The following is a 22,196-nucleotide window of genomic DNA, read 5'->3' as shown; positions in this document are numbered from 1 at the left end:
CGACGGGCGCCGCGATTGCTCGTTCAAATATGCAGTGCAGAGAAGCGAACCTGCAATGTTCTAAAACGGTTCATCTCTTGAGCACACTCATTTGTTGTTCGAGCCTAGTCGGGCTCTTCAGCGATAGCGAAGTTAGGTTTAGTGGCTTTCACAAGTGTTCCACGACGTCTTCACAAATTATTCAAGAATGGTTCTCAGGTTTCCACAGTTCTAGTTTTATCTGAAAGCTGGACGCTCTCCTTGATGCCGCGCGGCCTGTTGTAAATTGTCATACATTTCTTGGCCCTTCTTGGTTATATTCACGATGCGGTAAGAAAGGCCAAGATAATTTTGTTATCATTTGGTATTTCTTGACCTCGCATCTGAAATATTATTCTGGTGGCACTACGTTTGTTCAAGTGATTAGCCACAAATGTTTACGACACTCCGCAAAGGCCAGAATAAGAAACATTTACCATTATGGCATTTTCTAGCGTTCTTGTCCAAATACGTTGAACGAGCAAATATTTAACGTTTCAAGCAAAACGGGCTTTTTGATACTGTTTGATAGAAGGTGCGTGAATACCAGCAGATGTAACGCCACCACAAAGAAACATTTCTGAAGGAAAAGTGCTTGTTTGAAGCAAAACTTGGAGTAGCAATTCCTTGAGTAGACGTATGTTTGAAACGAAAACACACGGGATTGATTGATTTATTGATTGATTGATTGATTGATATGTGGGGTTTAACGTCCCAAAACCACCAAATAATTAGAGATGCCGTAGTGGGGGGCTCCGGAAATTTCCACCCCCTGGGGTTCTTTAACGTGCACCCAAATCTGAGCACACGGGCCTACAATATTTTGGCCTCCATCGGAAATGCAGCCGCCGCAGGAAAACACGTGGGAGGTGGGTTGGGTTTTGTGTAAGCTTCGTCGCAGATAAACGAGCCGAGTGTTTCTACTTTACGTGCGGTCGTGCCTTGCGGGCGGTGGAGAGTGTAAAGCGAGAAATAAATGTGTTGCAAGCCGGTGGAGGAGCTGCCCACGGCGGGTGCTTAGAGAACCTTGATGTGCGCGCGTCTTCGTGATCTAGGGTGGTGACAACTTTGATCATGGTTGGTTGCAACTGGCTAAAACGGCCGCTATACTAGACGGGCCGCCGTGTTCATTCTGAGCAGTCGCTCATTTACATTGAAGGCAGCATTGCTTTCAACGATAAGGGGGTGGTTTATTATTTTTTTTTTATGTAGCAAGTTCTGAAAGCTGAAAAGTTGTTTTGTGAAGTTAGCCGCCATATTGTAGAACAGAAAAAACGTGTTCGTGACTTGAGCTTGTGTAAAATACCGTAAAACAGTTCGTTTATCCCACCTCGTAGTCCCACCGCTTTGGCGGAGTGAGGATCTTTAGGGAGCCAATATTTGTGAGGGGAAAGTGTCAATGTGTCTGCGAAGGAACTTCAATGTCTGCGCGGTATTCCTGAAACAAATTCACCTTATCACTGCAGACACCCCAAAGGCCTTCTAGTGCAAGGATCGAGACTGTGCTGTACTATATGACGGTACCCATAACGATAGAAAAGGCTGATCAAGCCACCGGGTAGCCCCCGATGTTCTCTGTGAAACGCATAACTCCACTAGCCTGTTTCTCATAGCCTAAAGATTGCTTTTGTCCGTAATATAATTTTCTGCGGCAAGTTTAGTTCTTGCGAACGAGTCTGTACAGTTGATTACTTAGAAACATTACAATCTGGAAGCATTGCCAGAAAATGTCAAGAGTCTGCTGGGTCTACAGGGAACGCGTTTGTCTACTCGTCTGTATACCTCTCCAAATGGCCCTACTCAGTGACCGAGGTGAAAGTGCAGGAACGCGAACATCTGCCAGCAAAGGAAGACGTGAACGCGAGCGCCTGTTGGTGGTTTACGGGTCTGGCGTTACCCGTGACGAATGAGGCGACGGCTTTGGAAACCGACAAAAAGGAGATAATGAAAGCACGCAGGACCACACGTTCAACTAGTGATATCATTAGACTGGTGAACTGCGCTTCGACTACGAGAATAAACAAGCATACTCAAGCTAACCAGCTCTCGCTCACATAACCCGACGTAGCCAAACGAAGCCTTATTCATTTTTTTTACTGTGCAAGTTGTCCTGCTTACTTTGCTCAAAGTGCTTTTCGGCGCATGCAATAGTCACTAATTTCATGAAATATGCGGTGGTATACTCAATGCACTTGCAATACAGTGGGTACTCACCTCACAAACACGGGAATATGTAGTCGGCTCCAAGCAATCTCCCTTCACTTGTGTAATCTAGGGTTTCCATCGGCTGTCGGGAAGCGGAACAGTCTCCAGAGGGTTTTGCATCGCGGCACGCAGCACCCTAGCATTCCCACTCCAAAGTTTTTGTAGGTGCGCTTAGCGCGAGGATAGTGTCGTAGTGGAAGTGAGGTCTACGGTGTAGTCAAACGCAGCTCATATTGCAGCTTGCACACCAGCGCCAACATGCAGCTGATGCAGTGCGGCGGAGCAAGAACGCCTGGCCGCAGAACCAACACAGTGCTTGTTGCCATGGAAACCGGGACTGGCAGTATTGTGTTTTAGCAGGCGGTGGCAAATGGTGGGTCAAAAGCTGACACCACCCTAAAATATGGAGACGCACACACATAAGGCTCCCTACGGGTGCTGCGGAGAGCGTGCGGCTGGGGAGAGAGAGAGAGAAAACGAGAGTTATGTCAGCGTGCACCTGCGAAGGAAGCATGCAAGGGAAGCGTGACGTCAACGCGCAGCCATGGTTTGACCTACTTGGAAACGGTCCAACAACGGCAGCGAGAGGATCGTGCCGTGGTGTGTTCGCTACGCACGTACGTAGCGCTTGACCCACGTGAGTCTAAGAACTGCTTCGCATTTAAGACGCAGTTATGTCGAGAAATGAGGTTCAGAACATCTCGAGCTTTCAGCTCGCACATGTATTCAATGCGAAGCATTTCTCAGCGAACTTCAGCTATCTATCTATCTATCTATCTATCTATCTATCTATCTATCTATCTATCTATCTATCTATCTATCTATCTATCTATCTATCTATCTATCTATCTATCTATCTATCTATCTATCTATCTATCTATCTATCTATCTAGCTGCCTGCGACTTTTAGCTCTCCTGACCGTTTCGTTAATTGTATCAACACCAAATTTGGTATGGCATAATGTGACTGTATTAGAAGCATATTTGATTAGTCATAACATGGCTATGATGATATGCATATCATGAATGTCATGATTTATATTTCATGGTCTTGCTGCTCTTGCGGTGGTTTTGTTCACATGACATGTTGCAAAATTGTCGTGGTATGACATGACTGCATGGTGAACACAAGTGACAGACCCTAACGGTGAAATGATGATATGCATGTCATGTAAGTCATGAGTCATGACTACACGCCATGCTCATGGTATGCTCGCCGTCGTTTTGCTTGCTTCACATTTAACAATTTTGGTGTTACGTGACGTGAATGCATGACGAAGATATATGACTGGTGCAAACATGATGGTGATGAGATGCGTGTCATGTAAAAACATGATTACATGCCACGCTCATGATGCGCTCGAGGCTGTCTCGCTAACTTCACATATACTAAATTTGGTGTTACGGGACGTCAAGGGACGGCGAAGCTATGTGACTGGTGCAAACATGATATCCTTGAGATGCATGTCAATTTAGAGCATGACTACATGCCACGCTTGTGATGCGCTCGCGGCTGTTATGCTAGCTTCACATATATCAAATTTCGTATTACGTCCCATCAATGAATGACGAAGTTATGTGAATTCCGCAAACACGATTATCATGAGATGCGTGTCATGTAGCAACATGACTACATGCCACACTCATGATGCGCCCGGGGCTGTTTCGCTAGCTTCACATATGCCGAATTTCGTATTACGTCCCGTGAATGGATGACGAAGGTATGTGCTTGGTGAAAACAAGATAATAATGAGATGCGTGTCATGTACGACCATAACTACATGCCAAACTCACGGTGCCAATACACTGCGACGTGACCCGGCGTGCGTGCGCACCGGCGTTCGTTTCATCGCGTCACGCACGCGATGCCACGCCAGGTGCCATCTGCCTTTGACGCATGCGCGTTTGAGTGCGCCCGGCTTCCCTCCATCACGAAGCTAGGCAGACGCGTTGCTGTCTGGGTAACGTCATCGGTGCGAACTGTACCATGTCGCATTTCGCGCCGGTTGCCGCCGGGCCACGTCGATGCCGGTGGCGCCGGCTCGCGTTTTGCTAGCGTAGCGTCACTGCACGCAGCCTGCGCGCGCGTCAACGTTACGTTGGAGTATATTGGCCCTTCATGATGCACTCGCCACCGTTTCACTATCTTCACGCATATGAAGTTTCGTTGACGGGACGTCAATGAATGACGAAGGTATGTGAGTGGTACAAACATGATAATCATTTAATGCGTGTCATGTGACAACATGACCACATGCCACGCTCATGATGCGCCTGCGGCCGTTTCGCTAGCTCCGCATATGATGAATTTGGTATTGCATGACATGGATAGATGATAAAAGTAATCGACTCCTACAAACACGATAATCATGATTTGCGTGTCATGTAAAACATGACTACATGCTACGCTCATAGCGTGTTCACGGCCATTTCACTAGTTCCCCATATACTAAATTTGGTATTACGTGACACGAATGGACGACGAATGTAAATGACACGTCCAAACATGATAATCATGGCATGCGTTTCATGTAACACTGGACTACGTGCTACGTTCATAGCACGCTCACGGCCCTTCTGCTAGATTCACATACACCAAATTTGGTATCTGATGACGTGAATAAATGACGAAGGTAAGTGACACGTCCAAACATGATAATCATGACTTGAAAGTCAACTACGGCACAATTTACCTCCTACTCGTGACGTTGTGCTGATTTTAAAGTGACATACGAACCTTCATCATTAATTCTTCGCATGTCATCGAATGCAACTGTACGTGGTGTCTGACCATTCTTTAAGTACATGGTCATTGTTGAATTTACACCTGTTAAAGTAAACTTGGCTGATCTCGCATACCTTCGCAATTGACGGTATGCGAAGCATCCGGAGGGAAACTGAACGTGTTGTCATTTTTTCGTTGAGTTACACGTCATGAATTGACGCTAAATATAAGTATGAAGTTTCACACACAGATGGATTTGGAGATGGATTCGGAGATGTTTATATAACCAGTTCTTTGCACTTCCGCAACGATGCTATAGCAGGGAACATAAGCATTAGCAACATGAGAAGCGATAGGCTTACAGGAAGCACTGGTGCTCATGAGAATGGTAGCCCTGAACACTGGTACGTAAGTCAACTTCAGCGCTCTGTGATAGAATGCTTGATTGTCAAGCAGAATGCTTGCGGTCGATTCCTGCTGGGACGCTCTTATTAGTTGCATTCGTTGGGTCAACGCTGCCGATGACAGGTGTTTCTTGTTCTCATCATGTGCGTTCTTGTCGTTCCTTGGTATATAATAAGTGTCAATCACCTGCGGCACATACCCACATACCAGAGGCACATACTCGCACGCTGGCATGTGCCACTGTTTTATGGGAAGTGTGTGATGACGTGCGCGTTGGGGTTGTGACTTCATGTCATGCCGAGCGCGTAATATTCGTCAAGCAATCTTACCCTGCTATACTAATTGTTGTTCAGGCCAAGTTAAAGTGGTGAGCACGAGAGCGCCCTTGCGTAAGCGGATAGATAGATAGATAGATAGATAGATAGATAGATAGATAGATAGATAGATAGATAGATAGATAGATAGATACCGTGCTTGCACTAGGCAAACAATGTTTCACATTGAAAACAAATTGCGCAGCCGGTCATAGAGCCTGCATCACTCTGGACACTTTTATGTTTCTCAGAGCAGCATATGTAGTCTACTACTGCTATAATTTTTTGTTGAGCTTAAATAAGCCTTGAATGTTGAACTGTGGCCTTAACGTTCTGGGTATCTTGACTTTCTAAGCAGTGCGTGCTAATGCATTGGTATGCATAAACACGCACCGGATTCCACTTTAAAGAGGGCAAGCGTTCATCGCAGCACGTCCCGCACCTGCTAGTAGCTTCTAAAAGGCATGTTTCAAAATGAACGAAAAAATTAAACTGAACCTGTGAGATGGATGGATGGATGGATGGATGGATGGATGGATGGATGGATGGATGGATGGATGGATGGATGGATGGATGGATGGATGGATGGATGGATGGATGGATGGATGGACGGATGGACGGACGGACGGACGGTTGAATTGATTGACGGATGAACATTATTTGGTCTTTTGGAACGTTCTTTAGTACGTTTCGGGCCGCTCCCACGCTGGAACAAAAGACCAAGTTTCTCTGCTGCATCGTGGGCCCGGTGGACTGCCCATAGCTGTTGTTCGAGTCCGAAGCTTGCAATAGCACTCTCCCATTCGGATGGCGTGATCTAGGGGCACCGCCAGAGCATATGTTCCAATGTAGCTATATCGTCGCAGAAGAAACATGTAATAGTTGGCTGTATTTCGGGATATGTTCAATAGCGCGAGAAGCCTGAGTGTCAGAGCCTGAGGTATGCTTAGTTATCTGTGCGGTGGAGAGTATTGTCTCCACGCCATGTAAAAATGTTTTGTCAATTTAATATACGTGATGGGAGGGTCACGGTTCTCCAAGACATCAGCGCCGCGTCCCCCGATAGCTACGCATTTTGCTAGATCTCGAACAGCTATGTGGGCTAACCCGTTGGAATTGGGCAGGGCTCCCTTAAGCGTCCCATGTGAACAGGGAACCAAACGAGTGCGTGTGGCTCGATGTCTTTGTCTCGAAGAATTCGCAAAGCTGGCTCCAATATTGTTCTTTTGGCAAATGCTCAGACCGCCGATCTCGAGTCGCTGTAAATTGTAGACCTCCTGTTACACAGCAAGGCCAACGCAATCGCCATTTGATCTGCTATTTCAGCGACCTACCTACTTGTCTTTGGTCGCTGGCTTTCCGGAAACAAACATGGGCAGCGAACTGCTGGAATGCAACATGAGAGAACTGTGGTCACCATTGTCGGCGATGGCCTGCTCACTATAACGCTTATTTTTAAACGAGGATGAGCTAGGTACGACTGAGTAAAAGTATAACCTTGCGATTAAAAGTATATCCTTGGCCAACCTTGCGTACCTCCTTTTAAGCGATTGAGGGAGAGGGAGAGGAGTCGGCTGTTCTCTAGGTTCCACGCATACGCCTGCGGCAGTTTATAAAATTGTCAACTGTGCATCGATTTTGTATGTTTATAAATCCAGAAGAACAAAGTTACGACTAACTTGAACTAACGAGGTTTTCTATGCTGCATTTACTCACATCAAGCCTAGGCAAATAGCAGCGTTTAATACTGGACAAGGAGTATTTTTCGCATCTCTCCTCTTTTGTTTTTCGTCAAGACCATCACAAAGACTTTTGGATTTTGAATTGCTTTTACTTTATATGCATAAAAGTTGTTTTGTTTGAACTCGTGTCTCCTTTGTGCTGAAGAAGAAAGTTCAATATGAATTGAAAAATACAAATTCTCTATACGACATCACTGTGCCTCTATCTCATAATGAATCGTAAACCTGACACTTCTACGTTAATTATCAGTGTATGTTATTCATTTCATGCGCCACTGAATTGAATTCATATTACATATCTTATTGATGCAGTGGCCCTACGGCGAAATGCTTGTTTCGAGAGGGTTACACAAACCCACCTCAAACAATGCCAAATCCTGACGAGTATCCTCCACTAGAGGATCAAAGGCGTGTGCAGTGCCTGCAAAAACGGAGTGCAATCCAAGACATCCAGAAAATCGAGGTGTGTTCTTTTGTTATAGAGAATATATCGGAAAGAGAAGAGAAAAAAAATCATTGATTTGATCTAGCGAGAAGAATACATCAGTCGGCAAAACTTGTGGAGCTCACTCTGAATCACTCATGAAATATATTTTGCTCTTCGATCTCACTTGGGCTCAGACCAATCAAAATTTTTTTCAGCCGAACTCACTCGGACTCACACTCACGACATGTTTTTGCGATTGCACTCACCTGGACTCAAACTCATCAAACTATTACTCACCCAGACTCACTCGAACCCAGAGTCATGGCTCCACCTGAGTCCGAGTGAGTTCGAATAAGTCGAGTCGTGAGTCTGTTGAGGTCTTTCTACTTTGGCGTCCATGCTTTTTATTCACCAGTATCTCACGTAATCGAAGCTTTTATTGGCGCCTTTTTATGTAGTATACTCGAATATGAGTTGTCAGTGAGTGCAACACAGTAAGAACATTTTTTTTGTTAAAAGAGAATAAAACATAAGCTATATTTTTCAAGAACTACTCCAAAAATGTAGATGAGGGAACTTAAAGATCCCTGAAAGTAGTTTATGCCTCTGTTCAATAAATATTGAATTGGTGTATCAACGGCTTCACTTTAGAGTACGTGGGGATAGGCGTCAGTGTAAACGTGAATCAAAATAAGGCTGATAGTAATGCTGAACTAGAGTAGAAGCACCTGAGGGCGGCAAAAAAATGTGGAACTCACTCAGACCCACTGAAGAAATAAATTCCTGAAAGCATGAGCTTAAAAGCAAAAAAAAGAGAACAGACGTGTACGACAATTGAAGATCAAAGTAATTAAGTGACACTTGCGTCGAAAAAGCAAACTCTTTTTCGTGCGTGCAATGCCACAGAGGTTTGGCTAACGCAAGTATTACGTGACTTGTTATTACAGAGAGCTACAGAAACCTCACGACTGAAGTGATCGTGGTGCTTGAAAATACTAACAGTGTTCGAAAGAACCTGTGTTCACCCACACGTCGTGCAGTGTGATTCCAAATGGGAAGGCTAGCCGTTATGTAAAAACAGAAAGGGCTCCCGCAACCTTTTACTTACACAGCGGCCCATCGGTTCAATATAATACAGCCCACAAGATAATGGAATGCGATACACAAGCACCCCAGCTGAGGGAACATACTTGTTTCTATGGTTGACACCACATTTCTTCACATAATGCTTATCTTTATTCTCTAGCTTTGTTCCTCACTAGTCATGTGAGTCTTTTTTACTTTTACGTTGCTGAGACGCACTCACTAACTCAGCAAAATGTGTTCTTAGGCCAGATTCACTCGGACTCGAGCGAACGAAAATATTACTCCTGCAGACTGACGTCACACTCGGAATCACGGCTCAATCTGAGTCTGAGTGAGTTCGAGTGAGCCAACTCATGAGTAAGTTCTCCGGCCTGTCGAAGAGTATAAGGTGCTCCTATACGCCGAATTCCTGACGAGACCCATGTCAGGACGTGTAGGCTGAGCCTCTCCGCCCTCTCACGGGTCTTCCCGACAGTGGACTTCTTACACCTTGAATTTTCTTTATGCGTTAACAAATTACCTAAGACCTTTTCCTATAGAACCTGTAAAATTATATAGTTATCACTTAAGTGAATAGCATGAAAGGACAGAAGAATAAAATAGTAGCCAAGAAAGGTGGCCCGTGCCGTACAGGTGAACCAATAATTTCATACAGCCCCTGAGACCTGGCCTACTCTCGTTGTTTGGTAAATCGGAAAGAAAAAAGATTTACTCCAAATAATTTGTCTCTCAAACTTTGAAGTACTTTTGCAAGTCTTAAAAAATGCATAAACGAAACAGTTCCTAAAGTATCGAATAATATTTTTCAAATAATCGCAATGTGCATCGCAGCCATGTTTATATTAGTGCTTATTTAGTGTTGTAACTACTACTATTTCTCTTGTATAATAACGTATTTGAACAATTCTTCTACTAAATGTTTGATTTCTATCACGCTCATAAATGCCGTGCTTTTAGAGGTGGTGTTCAAAATGTTTTATTTCTTAGGTTGTAATAAATGGTGTATTATATTTTAATATATGTGAAACAAGTGTATATATGATAGTCGTCTGGTCCTCCTGCCTTGTATGAACTTTCAGGCACATTCATGCCGTATAGTGAAGCTTTTTGCTTGAAGGACTCCCAAAAGTTTTGTTGAAAAATAAAACATTTCTGCTTTTGATTATGAAATAAAATTGTGAACAAAATGCATGCAAAATAACTACTATTCGTACTAATCTGTGCAAAATAGGCATCCCTGCTGAGCAAGAGTACTTCCTTGATGTTCTCGTCATAACGAATAATTCTTCACTCTTCTTTAGCTTTCAGGATGACAGTTCAGCGTCCTTGCTTCTCATATCGTTTACACGTTTAATCCACTAAGTTGTGTACTACATGGTTGTGTTGTGTACAGTACATATTTACCATATCACCACGCCTTGCAGCAATTGTATTACTACTTTGCCCCAAAATAGCTTTCATGAAATGTACTATGATCAGACTGATGTGATTGTGTGGTTATGCATGATTTACTTTCAGCCACAACATTAATTCTTGGAGGATTTGCCCCACAACCAGTATATAAATTTTGTCGTGTGTGCTGTGTTTCTTTCATCATATACAGACCATTGGTACGTGCTACTTCAGCTGCAAAGCTTCCTTCGAATCAACTACAGACATGGGGAGTGTTTTTTACATGCACGATCTAGATGGCACACCATGTAATAAGTACAATCCGAGAGAGGTAATTATTACGATTTTTCCACATATCTTTTCTGCCTTTGATGCAAAACGTCATAGTTAAGGACAACGACTACAGGAGTGCATTTTTTCGTTAACACTTTTCTAAAAAGGCAACCAGAGTCATAATTCTCAAGTTGTATGGTGTGAAACCAGAAGATAATAATTATAGGTTTTTCAAGGTTAAGAATTTCGCACTTCGTAAAATATTCTGGATGGTAGTTTTTATTCCAGTAAATTTAGTATACAGCGTGTTTTAGTTTCGTATTTATCCCTGACTCGGTAACTGGCCAAACACACAAAAAATATATGTGTCAATGCACCAGGTCTCTAGTCAACTTGATGGTCGCGCATCTTGTTATCTGCTGTGTACGCGTGAAGCTTGCCTCAACAAATCGACCTCTCGATATTCGGCATCCGTGCGTTTAATCAAACATAAGTTTTCTTGCGGTATAGCTGCTAACCACAGTTCCGACTCATCCGAACCGCCAGCATGATCTCTTTCCCCGTGAAGTATAGCAAAGCAGACACACGTCCTGTTGGCCTCACTACCCTTCCTTCCTTCCTTCCTTCCTTCCTTCCTTCCTTCCTTCCTTCCTTCCTTCCTTCCTTCCTTCCTTCCTTCCTTCCTTCCTTCCTTCCTTCCTTCCTTCCTTCCTTCCTTCCTTCCTTCCTTACTTCCTTCCTTCCTTCCTTCTTCCTTATTCCTCCCTTCCTTCCTTCCTTCTTTCGAGTTTTCTTATTTTTAAGACGCCTATTTGATGCTTCCATGCTCATCCAAGGTAGCGTTTTGCTTATTCCATGTTTCCCCATGCATCTGTGGCGTGTAAAGAAAGACAGAGAGAATAAATTAAAGATAGGGAGGGTACCTATACAAAGTCCAGTTTGCTACCCTACACGTGGAGAGAGGGCAATAGGGAAGTAAAAGACAGAAAGAGAGAGGAGAAGATGGACATTGCACACACACACACACACACACACACACACACAGAGAGACAGACAGACAGACAGACAGACAGACCGCACACAGTGCAGGGTTTCACAAGTCGTTGCCCAGTGATGTTGCCCCTAAGAATTGTCCGTGTGGCTTTCTGGGCTGAGGTACTTAAAGACCACGCTCACAAGATCTCTTTAGTGAAATTATGATCATTTATTCTCCTTACGGAACACTGGAGAGTCCGGCGATCTTGTGTAAAGTCGGCACAATAGAACATAGTCGAGAGTTTCTACACAATGGCAGTTATCACAGTTGAGAGAGTCCGCCATACCAATGCGATATTTGAATGAGTTGGTAAAGGCTACGCCGACACTCAACCAACCCAGCATTGTAGCGTCACGTTGCGAACTTTGATAGCAGCTGTAGTTAGAGTAGTGAACCGAGGTTTTGTGGGCGTCGAGTAGAGTTCAGTGAAAGACTCCAATGCATATGGGTGGCATTATGCACGATGTGGCGAAGTTTTCTTGCAACGCCGTATTAAGAGTGACAAAAGCGGATAGGATAGCGTGGTTATATAGTAGACCATTTGGCGCAACTAGACATAGCAGGGTTTCAACAACAGAGAAATAAGCTAACAATAACCGTTACAGTAAGCACACAAACAACAGCTGGGGCAGCTGTAACATCATGAAACTGTAATCACTTGCAAACAAGCACTGTGGTTAGGAAAGGTCAATGGGGCCTTCATCTTTGAACGCAAGTCAACTGAGTTAAAGTTATCACAGAGAGATAAAATGACGGCACGAAATATATAGAATCCATTCGCCCGTCAAGAAGAAATCTTGAGCAAGGCTGAAGACCATCCGCTGTCAAAACACACTGTTAATAGGATGTAAAAGTGACGCACTTTTTCCGTGTTAAAAAAATCACAGCTTTGCCGCAAAAGTGAAGCAATGAATGTGATAGCAACAAACGGAAGGTCACGCGCAGAATGGCAAGCATATAGAAGCGTGCCCCGCGTTTTTTACGCAAAAATGACGCACCAAACGTGCTCACAGGTACTGATGAACGCAAATAAACGTCTCAGTTGTAACTTCGCTGTGTCTGAAAAGCGCGACCTTTTCGCAAATAGAGGGCGTGCAACGATTGCAGTGACATTTGTGCACCCCGTAACTACAACAGAATCGTTCCAGTGCAAGCCAAACGCCAGCCAAGACGTATTATCCTCCTCAATGGGAGAGAAAGGCGCGCGAGAGACCGTCCATTGCCCTCCTCTCCACGGGCCAACGTAAGCATGAGAGATGAAAGCCGCCGCGCGCTCATGGCGCCATCTTGCCGAAAATGCTGAAAACGATATTGCTGAAAACGAGTGCAAATTATTCATAGTAATTCCTGTTTTACGGCCCAAAAACATGATATGAATACGAGAGATAGTGGAGGTCTCCAGTATTTTAATGGAATAGGCTTCACGTAGTTTTTGTGGCTCACTGACAGTTGCTTTCTTTTTGATGAACCAGTGGGGAGTGGTGCGACTTAACGCATTTGTGTACTGCATACTAGTTCATGGATATTGAAGTTTACGATTTCTAAAACAGGTCCGCTGCTAGAAAGGACACTATTTGTGGCGTTTATTATCATCTAGCCATTCGTAACCACTGCACTTGTCCAAAATTAAGAATGTATTGAAACAGGTAATTATTTCAGGTGTTAGTGCAATGAGCGATGCAAGGATAAAAATAACTCACAATGTCATAACACCCTTCTTTTGCGTCGATAACAATGTTTTCTCTGTTTCTGCTAATATTAGGTCTAAGTTCTCTCTTTTCTAATAAACGAATAGAATATACCCTTAATATCAGGGCAAACAAGAAATCACGGTGCGTGTAGCTAATTTTAGGTATTTGAGGCTCGGCCAAGTTAAAAAGGAAAACTGTCTGCCGAAGGCTAAGCTCAGGGGAGTTAGTAAAGGCAGTATAGCTGTGGGGTATATCATCACCTTGTTTGGACAGTCCTCAGCTGACTTTGAGTTCTGTCATTCATAAAAAACTTGGCGTTTTTTCTTCGCATAAGCTTTTCGGCTTTGCAGTCAGCCGAGAAAGGTTCAATGCCCTGGAAAGGGACTTGTTCTGGGATCAATGTGAGAACCAGGGAAATTGTTCTGTTCCCTGAGAAGTTTTCTTTTTGTGAAATCTCTATACATTTACATGCTAGTAGTTTTACGAACGCATGGTGGAAATTTCACTCATTCTAAAGAAAAGAAGATAAATGGTGGGACTCGGAGAAAGCGAACTGTAAAAATTTCAGCCAGAAAGAATGGGACGTCACTTATACCCTGTCAGAAACATTACCTATGACAGCAGGGGCTAAACCACAAAAGAAAAGTATCGACAGAAGTATTAAGGTATTCTCATAAGGGGTGTTTATTGTTGTGTTTTTGCCTTTGTTGTTATGTGCACTGTCGCATTTGCCGAAGCATTAATTAGATTACCTTTTTCTAGAAATAACCGCTCAGAATTACACTTTCGTGTGTACCGGTCTTTTACTTCTATCGTTTATAGTTAACGCTAATACTACCGGTTTAACGATAAGTGGTTGATTTGCTGATACTCAGAGGATATTTCAGCGCACGCATGTCTGACGCATTGTCAATGCTACACGTAAAATACTAATAAATACAAATGCTTAACTGTCAAAAAAGATAAAGATACAGGTTTCAGAGTAATTCACGTTTGGAGACACAATAATCAGCGATATTAACCTAACATACATGTTGTTCGAAACGCTTCCGGCGATACATATGACTGAGGCTTTATGCACATGATTGTTGGCATGAGTGTAGCCATGGCATTGTGGTGTGCTATGGAAATTTTTACCACGTGGAAATTTTCTACCTGCACTACATTCATTAAAATGTCTTTTAGGAGTTTGCTTCGGTCGAAGTGTGACCACCTCAGCCGGTATTGAACACGCCAATACCACGAGAAAGGTTAGAAGTGGAAACATATTGACTTCGCCCTACTGATTACAAATAAAGGCCACTTTTCTATTTCAGAGATGCAAGAATAAGAAATGCCTGGCTGAAACATGATATTTACTTTCAACTGACCCAGTAGGCATTGCTGCATGCATGTCTTTTGCTTTAAATAAACGAAACACTATTATCGCCTTCATCTACTGTTGCCTAGAAACCGTTTTTTCTTCTAATGCCGCATCTGCAGGAGCAAACTATAGGTTCCTACGTCATAGTAAAAGGATGCAAAATATTTCTATTCATACCAACCGACCTTTACTACTCAATCGAGCACTGCGAAGAGTGGCAGAAGCTTTTGACAATCCCCCACAGTGATTATGCGCCACAGTTCATATGTGAACAAGATCTAGCATTTATATACGATTGGAACATTCGTGACCCACTTTTGGCGCAATTCGCTATATGTGACAATTGATATTTCCTTGACTTTTTGCAGTGCCCTACGTTTCTCAGACATATATTATGCATGAAACGTACCCACAGGTACAGACGAACGTGAACAAGCGTCTCAGTTGTTACTTCACTGTGTCTGAAGAGCGTGTTATTTTCGTAAACGAAGACTGTGGAACGATTGCAGTGACATTTGTGCACCCGGCATCTACAACAGAATCGTTACAATGAAAGCCACAGGCCAGCGAAGACATATCATCTTCCCCACCGCGAGATAAGGGCGCGCGGACGAGCGCCCACCTTCTCCCTTTTTTTCGTTGCGGGGCAAAGAAGTACGCGTGGTAGATGCGCCATCTTGTGGGTAATGCTAGAAACATGATAGTTCCCCTCCCCCCCCCCCCAATATTTTCATCACTAGCGGTAAGGGGTAAATATAAATAGCTTGCTGTTTGAACGTTGAAGGACGTGCTTCTCCGTGGCACAATGGATAACGCCTCGTCTTCACGACTCAGAAGTTCCACCGTCGATTCCGCGCACCAAAACTTTTTCAGAATTTTTTTATTTCTTGCGTTTTCATACATATAGATACGTATACATATATGGTGAGTGACGGCGATGCCAACGTCGACGCCAGTAGCGAAATCAAGCAGTGAGTGTCCTTATAATTGCTAATGCAATATAACGCTTCATTACTCATATAAACGCGATATTGTTCCCGGCATCAAGCCTATCTAAGGCCAGTTTACAAAGAACTTCTAAGCACCGGTGGGCCACCGTGGTAAAGTACTGGGCTGGCACAAAGAAGACTCGGGTTCGAATTCTATTGTGTTGTCTTTGATGTTGTTTGTTTACTGAGTTTTTTTCTTGTTTCGTGTGATATTGATTACGGGTTGCGGCGGCGGCAGACAACTACACCGCGCACGTGAACAGTGTTGTGATTTCATAACAGCTTTCGCTGTAATTTAGAGTTTAAGTGAGGATTGAAACCATGCCATTTGCATGGCAAGCCGGTATTGTACCACACATCCACGCGTACGCTTTGAATACATTGAAAATAACTTCATCCATTTGGAAATGCAGTAAACATCATGTTTTTGCTTTGCTAACACACGCGTTCTGTTTGGAAATTTCAGAACACAACATGCAATCTCGCAGTAATATTGCATGGCACGAGCGTACATTCCCATCGGGCTCAATAACGTGTGGTTTTCATCACGATTTTGTGGTTTGAGGACAGTCCTCCATTACAAAAGGCACCACGTTACTGCGCATATTGCCTTAAGATCTCGTAGTGGGTGCATAAAAAGCTGGAAAACACTTCACGCTAATAATTGCTCACCGTTTAAAGCATGCTACTCATGAGAAAGAATGCAGCCATATCTGTAAGCTCAATGTTGTCGCGTTCAATGTAATACTGGAAAGAGATGCGCGCACAGATAATTTACTGGACGGGCCTCGCAGGCTAAAACCACCTGTAGAAATTTGTTATCGTCAATCACGATCGGTGGGTCGGCTTTAAGCTCTCCCATATTAAAGTACCTAGAACTCTGTATCGTTACCCACTTTTTCTAAACACGAGAGTCTGTAGAAACATCACCAGCACCATCTAGTGAGTGGCTACATGTCGCCGCCTAGAGAAATGGTGGCTAGCACAGAGTTGCTGCTGAGTGTTTGAAAGTATCTGATTCTATCCGCACATATTTTCCAACATGTCAACTCTCTCCAAAATAGGAGTTGGATATTCGCAGACCACAGTAGAAATACGACGGCGGCTATCCTCCGGGCCACTTTATTTGGTACATAAGTGGGAGTGTCAGTCAGCGCCATCAGTAGCAATGCATGGCGACGAGTGTGGCACACTCTTTATGAGCCTTTTTGGCGTCACGTAGCCCGTGGACTTATTACGAGCTGGTAGCTGACCAATAGTCCCTCGTATACAACCTCGTATAGTCCCTCGTATACAAGTCGCGCTTCAATAAACACAATAAGTATACTTACTCGTACACTTCACTCGGCTCGTAGTTTTTCCTGCTGATTGCGATTATCTCCTAAGGCGGCGGAGCTCAGTGTTTTCGTTGTGGATGGAAATCTGTGCAATAGCAAAACACCACACCGGCACGATTCCCGCGATGTGTTGTGAACTTCAAAGGCAGTGCTCAGCAATCTCTTCCTCTTGCGCTGGTTGTTGTCGCATCAGATGACAGCGCATTGGTACTCAGATGACATATTATAAGCGGGCGCAGCGCGATCAGGCACTTTTTTGCATTTTAAACTCCTATAGCCACAGCATGTCATGCTAGTGAAGCACGCCTTTGCAGTTCCAAACAAATTATGACGTCTCTGCAAGTGAGGGCATACCGCTAAAGGCGCCTGGGTGCGAGATAGGCGTGTTCTCGTCTATAGGTCGTGGGCATTGCGAATAGAATTCACCAGAGGGGCAGCGTCGCAGTATGTGAGCAACTTTGGCTGAGTATGTGGACAACTTTGCCATAACCTTGCGTCTAAAAGAATGTTTTCATGATCGAAGCAGCATGCAACAAAATAAATTTTCAGATAAATCATAGAATCCAAGCAAGCAACGAGACAAATGTCTCGACATGTGCATTTCAGCCATCCAAGTTGGGTGACATAATAAGGGATAATGAAAAGCACTCACCCATTCGCAACAATCTGTCCAAGGAGGAGGGGGAGCTTTTGCGCAGTTTAAGTGATAGCCAGAGTATCATTAACAAAACAACTGATAAGGGTGGTGCTGTGGTTGTACTCGACAGCACTGACTACCTCAAGGAAAAGCTTCGCCAACTGGCTGATGAAAATTTCTATAAAGCACTCCCTTGTGATCCGACAAAAGAATATGAAAGTACAGTTAGGCCTCATTATTATCATTACTTAAGAGTGGTAAGATAGCGCATCCTATTTTTAAAATATTGTCACCTAGCAACTCGTCTACTGGGTGCTTCTATGTACTACCCAGAATTCACATGATTAACAATCGTGGCCGACATACAGTTTCCAGCAACGGCACTGCTACTGAAAAAATCTCTAGTTTCACTGGCTATTTCATTAAACACATCCCACAATCATTCCCATCATACATTAAAGATACCTGCCACATCCTTCGAGAAGACTCAAACCTTGTAGTACCTTTAGAATGCTGTTCGGTCACCATGGACGTCTCATCACTGTACACAAACATTCCCCATACCGAAGGAATTGCCGCCACAATCGCCGCCTATGGTAAGCGTAAATCGATAAGTGAGTTCAATGAAAGCGCTTTAAAGGTGCTCCTAAATATTGTACTCAAACATAATAACTTTGAATTCGATCAAAAACATTACCTACTGGTGAACAGAACTGCCAAGGGAACCAAAATGGCCCCTAATTAGGCAAATATTTTCTTGGCCTCTTCGGAGATTCCTTTCCCCGAAAATTCTCCATTCAAACCGATACTCTACTGACGCTTCCTCAATGATATATTCTTCGTGTGGGCTGATGGTGAGAAAGTCTTTCCAAATTCATTTCTGATTTCAGCTCCCTGCGTCGTTTGATAACATTCACGCGCACGTATTCGCAGAAGAGTGTTCACTTACGGAATGTCACTGTATCACTCTGTGGTACCACCGTATCTACTTCCCTGCATGAGAAACCAACTGACCACCAACAGTGTCTTCATTTCCACAGCATCCACCCCATCACTGCAAAACAGGTGTTCCTTACTCTTAAGCCCACGGATACAGAAAAATTCGCTCGGAAATTACGCAATTAGACACTCACGCACAGAAATATAGAGCAACCTTCTTGCGTCAAAATTACCCCAAAAAATTATTTACAATACAAATGAGCGCACTCGCTCTTTGGACCGAGAATCAACAATGGCAGAAAAAGGCGGAAATAACGATAAAACTTCAGGGGCAAATTTAATCCCGACGTACTCCACCGCAGCCTCTCGGGTGAATTCTATTCTAAGCCACCACTTCAACATACTTAAACAGATAGTCGCCTCTCTGCCGCTTTTCAGACTCTCCCCAAGGTGGTTTACCAAAAAATAAAAACCTGAGAGACTTATCGGCCAGGGCGAAAACACACAAATCCAACCACTATCAGGGCTGTAGACCTCGCGGGAAATCTCGTTGCAGGGTGTGCACATACATGGAGACCACAGATACAGCTGAGGCCTCCTGTTCAGATTTTGTGTACAAAATTAAAAACCACCTTAACTGTGACTCAGCCAATGTGGTATACAAAATCCGCTGTGAGGTGTGCAAACAGGAATATATTAGACACATGGAAACCGCGTTCCGTTTGCGTTTCAACAACCACAGAGCACACGTTAAGGGCCTCCCCAATTGGCCCTTCTTCAAACATATCAACCTCCCTGGTCACTCTTTCCAACGCGTAAGTGTCATACTCCTACAATCCGGCTTCCAGAATACACGGGAGCGCGAACAGCGGGAGTCATACTTCAAAAAGAAATTCAGACCACTTACCCACGGAATCAAGAAGAGCCCTAGGTGACTGGCGTGCCTCCGTGAAGTTTCGTAAAACACAGAAAGTGAATTAATCAATGAATTTATTTATACGTACGTGAATTCGCACACGTGGGACGATCAATCTGCCGCGTGAAAATAAACAAATTCGATGCTACATGCATCAACCCGTGCGTGTTAGTATTATTAGTACTTTAGTTTTATTTTTATTTTTCTTTATGTTTTTGTTTCTTCATCTCCTAAGGAATATCTATTCATTTATTTTGAGTATGGCTGCCTATACACTTTTCTGCAAGAGAGGGGAGAAGGGGAGAGGGGGAGAGGGCACATTTGGCTTGGTATCGTGGCTACTGTTTCCCTAAAGCTCGAGCGGGTCGTATGTTTCTTCTTGTATGTGTGTATGACACGACGCCGCGGGCCAGCCGCCGAACCACGTGAACCTCAATTAGATCTACATGTGGGATGCGATTTGATTGATTGATTGATATGTGGGGTTTAACGTCCCAAAACCACTATATGATTATGAGAGACGCCGTAGTGGAGGGCTCCGGAAATTTAGACCACCTGGGGTTCTTTAACGTGCACCCAAATCTGAGTACACGGGCCTACAACACATGTGGGATGCGAGAAAGCAGCAATATGTTTAACTTTTTCTCTTTTCCTTGGTCGCCTCCTCTGGCGGCACTTCTTATCTAGCCCTAGTAACAATGCATGGATTACCCACCCGCTTCCTGCGACTCTCCATCGCCCCTTTCTTCTTCTTGTTGCTGCTGTTGTCTATCGCTTGCCTCGTCAGTCTGTTGGTTTAGTTTTTTTTTTGCTTTTTTATTTATTTTTTTTTTTTTTCTATTGGGGGCCTCCGAACTGTGAGGATTGCCCTCTACTATGGGAACTTGCATCATTTCGCTTAGATCCTCCGAAGAAGGCTGGCCCACCAGCCACAACTGTTACAACTGTTAGGATTAAATAAATAAATTATTCTTTTGTTTTCTATACTAAACTATTCTCGAAGTTTATAACATTCATTATAACTCTGTTAATCTATTGCATATATATATATATATATATATATATATATATATATATATATATATATATATACATATATATATAAAAGCGTAATCTTTCGTTATGATGAAGCATCTACTACGTCAACCATGGCTAAGAAAATGCATCAGCTCTTTGTGAGAATCTGAACATTACTATGAAATTATCTCTCCAATATCTTTTCCGACAAAACCTAGAAGCTTGGATATCAACTTACGTGTATTAGCCCATTGAAGGACAAAAGGCTCTTTTAATCAATTAATGTTTATCCAATCATGAGGGGGCTAATTCTATGTTTTGTTCACAGTAGAACAAAAAAAAAAAACGCCACAGTTAACAGCATACGCACAAAAACTTGTTTCTAGATTGTTTTAATTCTTGTCTTGATGCAGGACTGATCAAGCGAAGTGTTTACTTGTACGTACAAAGGCACCAGAAGATCCAGGAAAAAGAAAGAGAAGAGAATCAAAATGCAAAAAAGAAATGAAACCGGGCGAGTACTTCTACGTAAGGGAGGTGAGAAAGCTCACTTCGAGGAGTTTTGCAGACTGTGAATTTATATAGCATCAAAAGTGTTGTGGCTCAGACGAGTTGCTTATCCATGAACTTAGCTTGTTTCAGCGCGGCACATATGAAAAAGAAAGAAAGGAAAAGACGACACAGACGTCAAGAAAGGTGGGCACTAAGCTTTCAACTATTTATTTCATTTCCGTCACATTCGTCTTATACATGCCTATAAACACAACTCACCTTGCTTCTGGTCTTATTCCAAGACATGCCATCACTTTATCTGTCAGTGCAATTGATGGTGAACTCACACACAAGTGACCCATATCTGCTACTGTTTCGGCTTTTTGAACTTCACGTGTCAGCTGATTCCAAGACCAGCCTATAAATATGCAGCTGTACAGATCAGGGTAGCACCGGCAACAATTGCACTGTGCTGCGTGGAGTACCCCTGCTGAAAGTTTATTTACTGTGTTGTAGTCGTGTTCCCGTAGCCTTTTATTAGGACACCGCTTGATCTGCCCCATAAAGTACTTCCAGCACGATAATAAAAACTTATAGACAACGCAGCACTGACGATCTACTTATATCACCTTCTGTCTCTTATCACGTACTAAGTGAGTGACATTATTTACGCTAGTGAACTTGCAAAGCTTCGCTATTTTTTGGGGGGCCGAAAGCACTACACGTACGTCAGCCCACTGGACTACTGATCACACCTTCTCTGCCCTACTTAGAGACTACAAGAACATGAGTTAAACGGAATTAAGCTTTCAGCGATAGGATTCTTAGCAGCGCACTGCAAAGGTTGTGGTGCTCCTGTGATCTTTACAGCTGCATCGTTATTGGCCGTTCTCGGAATCAGGTGACGCGTGAAATCAAAGTAGCCGAAGCTATAGCAGATATGGGTAAGTTGCATGTGAGCTCATCATCAATTGCACTGACGGATAAAAAAAATGACGTATCTTGGGATGAGATCACGCGCAAGATTATTTGTGCTTTCACACTTGTATAAGATGGATGTGAAGGGCATCAAATAAACAGCTCGAAGTTTAGCGCCTACTTTTCTTGACGTCTTTTCCTTTTTTTTTTCTTTTCATTGGTGCTGCTCTAATGCAAGTTAAGTTCAAGACTAGCTCAGCTTATAGAGCATGCA

At 43.4% G+C, this 22,196-nt stretch overlaps 1 protein-coding gene across 7 annotated transcripts in view; it reads left to right on the top strand.

Moving 5' to 3' along the window:
- LOC119187166 (uncharacterized) overlaps positions 1–21,943 on the top strand; it is a 395,971-nt gene extending 374,028 nt beyond the window's left edge. For 6 of the 7 annotated variants that reach the window (XM_075871840.1, XM_075871838.1, XM_075871839.1 and 3 more), the window contains 3 exons: positions 7,722–7,872; positions 10,526–10,645; positions 14,631–15,284. In XM_075871840.1, the coding sequence (XP_075727955.1) occupies positions 7,722–7,872; positions 10,526–10,645; positions 14,631–14,666 (307 nt within the window). In that variant the 3' untranslated portion in view covers positions 14,667–15,284. Of the gene's footprint in view, positions 1–7,721; positions 7,873–10,525; positions 10,646–14,630; positions 15,285–20,925 lie in introns of those variants that run through there. The other variant, XM_075871836.1, reaches the window with a different exon arrangement.
- Positions 21,944–22,196: the final 253 nt, after the last annotated feature.

The sequence above is a fragment of the Rhipicephalus microplus genome, chromosome 8 (genome assembly GCF_043290135.1).
Source record: "Rhipicephalus microplus isolate Deutch F79 chromosome 8, USDA_Rmic, whole genome shotgun sequence".
NCBI classification, from domain to species: domain Eukaryota; kingdom Metazoa; phylum Arthropoda; class Arachnida; order Ixodida; family Ixodidae; genus Rhipicephalus; species Rhipicephalus microplus.
This window is presented reverse-complemented; position numbering and strand designations above follow the sequence as displayed.